Below are 4,006 nucleotides of genomic sequence, written 5' to 3'. Positions count from 1 at the left end.
AGGTGTTGTATTGAGTGTTGTTCATTGGTCTCTGGGAAGCCTGGGTAGCAGTGGGGTGGGCATGGAGCTGCTGAGTGGAACTGTCCTGTGGCCTGTGGCCATATTCACAGTCATCTTCATATTACTGGTGGACCTGATGCACCGGCGCCAGTGCTGGACTTCTCGCTATCCACCGGGCCCTGTGCCATGGCCTGTGGTGGGTAACCTGCTGCAGGTAGATGTGGATAACATGCCATACAGCTTTTACAAGGTGAGTGACTTATTGGTGGATTTTAATTGCTCTTATGGTGTCTGTAACAGCACACAGTGAGGGCCAAGCCACAGGTCAAATAGGGATCTATGACCTCTAAAGGGACCAAGTTTGGTAATTTCTGGTTTCATCCAATAAATTTCTGTAGGGCAAAGGTTTTGGGGGTCAAAGTCCAGGAGGTGAATAAGGATGTGAGAGCAGGGTTCAGTTTAGTTGTAGAGGGCATCAGCCATAGAGGTCCCAAGTCCGTTAAGATCCTGTCAAAAATGAGGTCTTACTATGGTGTGAGGTTTAGTGTAGCATATCAGTCAGGACTCTGAGTGAAGAGAGCAATGTGGCTGCCTGAATCCTTTGCTGCTGTGTGTTCTGCAGTCTCACTGCCCATCTCAAGGAGCCAGAGTTTCTTTATGTGTGATGAAATGCTAAGGAACTCCAGGACAGATTTCTGTCTCTTGAAAGGGCACAGATGTCACATCTTCTATGATTACTCTGCTGAACTTCAAACATAAGATGCCACAGTTGGGGACATGCTCATGCCTGGGATGGAGCTCACTGAAGAGCATTTTCCCAGGATATATTAGGAGCGAGGTTCAACAACAACTTCAATAACAACAACAATAGCACAGACACAAACACACACACACACACACACACACACACACACACAGAGGTGGCCACACACATGTTAACACAAACAAATGCACAGTGGACCCCACATGTGCACACTCAACACCTTGCCAACGTTTGCACAGTGACCCTGGTTCTATGATCTGTGGGCATCTCCACTTCCTAAGTGCTCTGTCTCTTTACTTCAGCTTCAAAACCGCTATGGTGACGTGTTCAGCCTGCAGATGGGCTGGAATCCCATGGTCATTGTCAACGGACTGAAGGCAGTACAGGAAGCACTGGTGACCTGTGGAGAAAACACTGCTGACCGCCCTGAAATGTCCATCTTTCTTCAACTAGGATATGGACAAAAAGCTGAAGGTACAATGCAGTGTGAGGGCAGTGATGGCATCAGAGTCACACAAGGGCAGCAGTGAGCAGTGGGGATCAGGGCTCAATGCAGGTATTAATGGATTTAAGATATTCAACAAAAAGTCCCTAAAATCCATTGTGGAGCCTCCTTAGCATGCTGGAGGGTGGTAGGGATATTTTTGGTAGGAAGAGGTAAGGTTATGAGGGACACTGATCCCATAGGAGAAGTGAAATGAAGTGGGGAGAGGGCAGCACAGCCAGGTGTCCATGGTTACACACCGATGTCCCTGCAGGTGTGGTACTTGCACCTTATGGGCCTNAATGGCGAGAGCAGAGGCGATTCTCTGTGTCCACCCTGCGCAACTTTGGCCTGGGCAAGAAATCGTTGGAGCGGTGGGTGANNGAGGAGGCCGGCCACCTCTGTGATGCCTTNACTGNCAANGCNGGTGGGTAATGAGTNTGGAATGNAAGTGGGGACNGGGAGACANCAACAATATCCTGACTTTTCATTGCAACTCCACACCCAGGTAGTCCCTTCAATCCTNACACCCTCCTGGATAAAGCCTTGTGCAATGTGATTTCATCTCTCATTTATGGCCATCGCTTCGAGTATGAAGATCCTGACTTCATCAAGGTGCTGAAAGTATTGAAAGAAAACATCAGGGAGAAAACTGGCTTGATCCCTGAGGTAGGAAGGTCAAGGGAAGTCTGCAGAGTGACTTCTGTGTTGTTCATCTTCCCAGAGATGTAGACAGGGGATTTGGAAAGGAGACTTCTAGAAGTGTCAACCTCTGAAATAGAAGTGTGGAGCCTTTAAAGCCTGCAGCAATGGGAGGGGAGAAGTGGACCAAAGTCAGGGCTTCTAGAAGCTGGCATNCTGNTCCTTTTTCCTCATGGAAGACACCCATGCCTGTGATGTTTCTGGGTAGAATACTCTTTTGTTCACTGTGGGGCTACTAGATCCTGAAGGCTAGAACTAAGGAGAACTCAGATGATGGGTGGGAACAAATAGGGCCTGTGTCTATCATGGAAGAGGCTGGAAACAAAGACTGACTGAGATCAACACTGAGTTTATGTACCCAGGAGCCAGAGAGATGGCAATGGGTAAGAAGTTTGGCAGGAAAGAATGGTGCTTGAGTTTCATTCCTGGAAGTTATGTAGTAAATTAACTGAAACTCTATGGTTTCCCCGGGCCTCAGCCTCTTAGTTGTGGTAACAGAATTCCTCACATCTTTTGCACATGAAAACACAGAGAAACAAGGATGAATATTGGTATTAGAAATCTTGCTTACTCAACCCATTAATGTAAAGGCAGCAAGTAGTCCTAGAATATTCTATGGCTGTTCCAGGTTGTGAAGATGTTCCCAATTCTCCTGCGCATCCCAGGGTTGGCTTACAAAATCTTCCCCATGCAAAAGACATATCTCACCATGGTGGATAAGTTGGTGACTGAGCACAAGAGGACCTGGGACCCTGACCAGCCACCTCGAGACCTGACTGATGCCTTTATGGCTGAGATGGAGAAAGTGAGAGTCTCTGAGTTCTGGTGTCCATTGTACCTAAAGTCATCAGGAGGGTTTTATGGGTCCTTCCAGTCTCTCAACTGAGTCTCCTGTTTTTCTGTGTCCTAGGCAAAGGGGAACCCTGAGAGTAGCTTCAATGAAGCAAATCTATTTCGGGTTGTCCTTGATCTGTTTGGTGCTGGGACTGTGACCAGTTCAACCACTCTGACCTGGGCCCTGCTGCTTATGATCCTGCATCCAGATGTTCAGAGTGAGACTGATGGGGCTGCTAAGGAAGTAGGAGGAGGGTAGAGGCATAGTCCTTAAGCTTATTTGGGGGTACTTGTGACTCTCAGCAATGGTTTAACACAGACACAAAGATGATCCTATCTTTCTCCCATGGACCCAGCCCTTAAGAGACAGTGACACTGGGCCCCTTCCTTGTTCTCCTTACCTGAGGGTACAATGTCTTTCCAGGCCGAGTACAAGAGGAAATCAATGAGGTCATAGGGCAGGTGCGGCGTCCAGAGATGGCAGACCAGGCTCGCATGCCCTACACCAATGCTGTCATTCATGAGGTGCAGCGCTTTGCAGACATCAGCCCAATGACTTTGCCCCATAGGACTTCTTGTGACATTGAAGTGCAGGGCTTCCTTATTCCTAAGGTAGGCCTGTGTCCCTCCAAAGTCTAGTCAGTGTTGCTAGGTAGTCTCTGGCCTGATCTGCCCTGTTAACGAGGACTGGATTTGGGAGTCCAATTCTCAACTCAATGGTTCCAACTTTCTCTGGGTAAGTATAGGAACAGAATCAAGACCAAGATCTGTACCTGAGAATCCCCAGGTATGAAAGCAAGCAAGGTCAAATATGTCAGGAGTGGTTATAACAGCCACCACCTACAAATACAGGTGGCATTGTGGACATCTGTCACTTATCATATATCCATGTCATAGTATTAATGAAAGGTGAGAAGCTTTAACAGTTGAGTTTATATGAAAGTATCCATTGTGTGTGGTAGAGGCTGTGCCTGTGAAGTTGGTGACTAGTGTCTAGTAAGCCTCACCCTCTCCATATTCTCACTACATGCCTCCTGCCAGGGAACGACCCTCATCGCCAACCTGTCCTCTGTGCTGAAGGATGAGACTGTCTGGGAGAAGCCCCTCCAATTCTATCCTGAACACTTCCTGGATGCCCAGGGCCACTTTGTGAAGCCTGAGGCCTTCATGCCATTCTCAGCAGGTGCCTCTGGGTTGCCTGTCTGCCTGTCTATCCCTGGAAT

General features: G+C 48.1%; 1 protein-coding gene across 1 annotated transcript in view; it reads left to right on the top strand.

Moving 5' to 3' along the window:
- The first annotated feature begins 6 nt into the window (after positions 1 to 6).
- Positions 7 to 4,006, top strand: part of LOC110334854 (cytochrome P450 2D3-like) — a 21,300-nt gene continuing 17,300 nt past the window's right edge. Inside the window, exons 1-8 of the mRNA XM_029548081.1 lie at positions 7 to 250; positions 1,066 to 1,237; positions 1,522 to 1,674; positions 1,756 to 1,916; positions 2,578 to 2,754; positions 2,860 to 3,001; positions 3,208 to 3,395; positions 3,825 to 4,005. Of these exons, the coding sequence (XP_029403941.1) occupies positions 62 to 250; positions 1,066 to 1,237; positions 1,522 to 1,674; positions 1,756 to 1,916; positions 2,578 to 2,754; positions 2,860 to 3,001; positions 3,208 to 3,395; positions 3,825 to 4,005 (1,363 nt within the window). The 5' untranslated portion in view covers positions 7 to 61. The remainder of the gene's footprint in view (positions 251 to 1,065; positions 1,238 to 1,521; positions 1,675 to 1,755; positions 1,917 to 2,577; positions 2,755 to 2,859; positions 3,002 to 3,207; positions 3,396 to 3,824; position 4,006) is intronic.

The sequence above is a fragment of the Mus pahari genome, chromosome 17, assembly GCF_900095145.1.
Source record: "Mus pahari chromosome 17, PAHARI_EIJ_v1.1, whole genome shotgun sequence".
Lineage (NCBI taxonomy): Eukaryota > Metazoa > Chordata > Mammalia > Rodentia > Muridae > Mus > Mus pahari.
The sequence above is the reverse complement of the archived record's forward strand: the minus strand, read 5'-3'. Positions and strand labels throughout refer to the sequence as shown.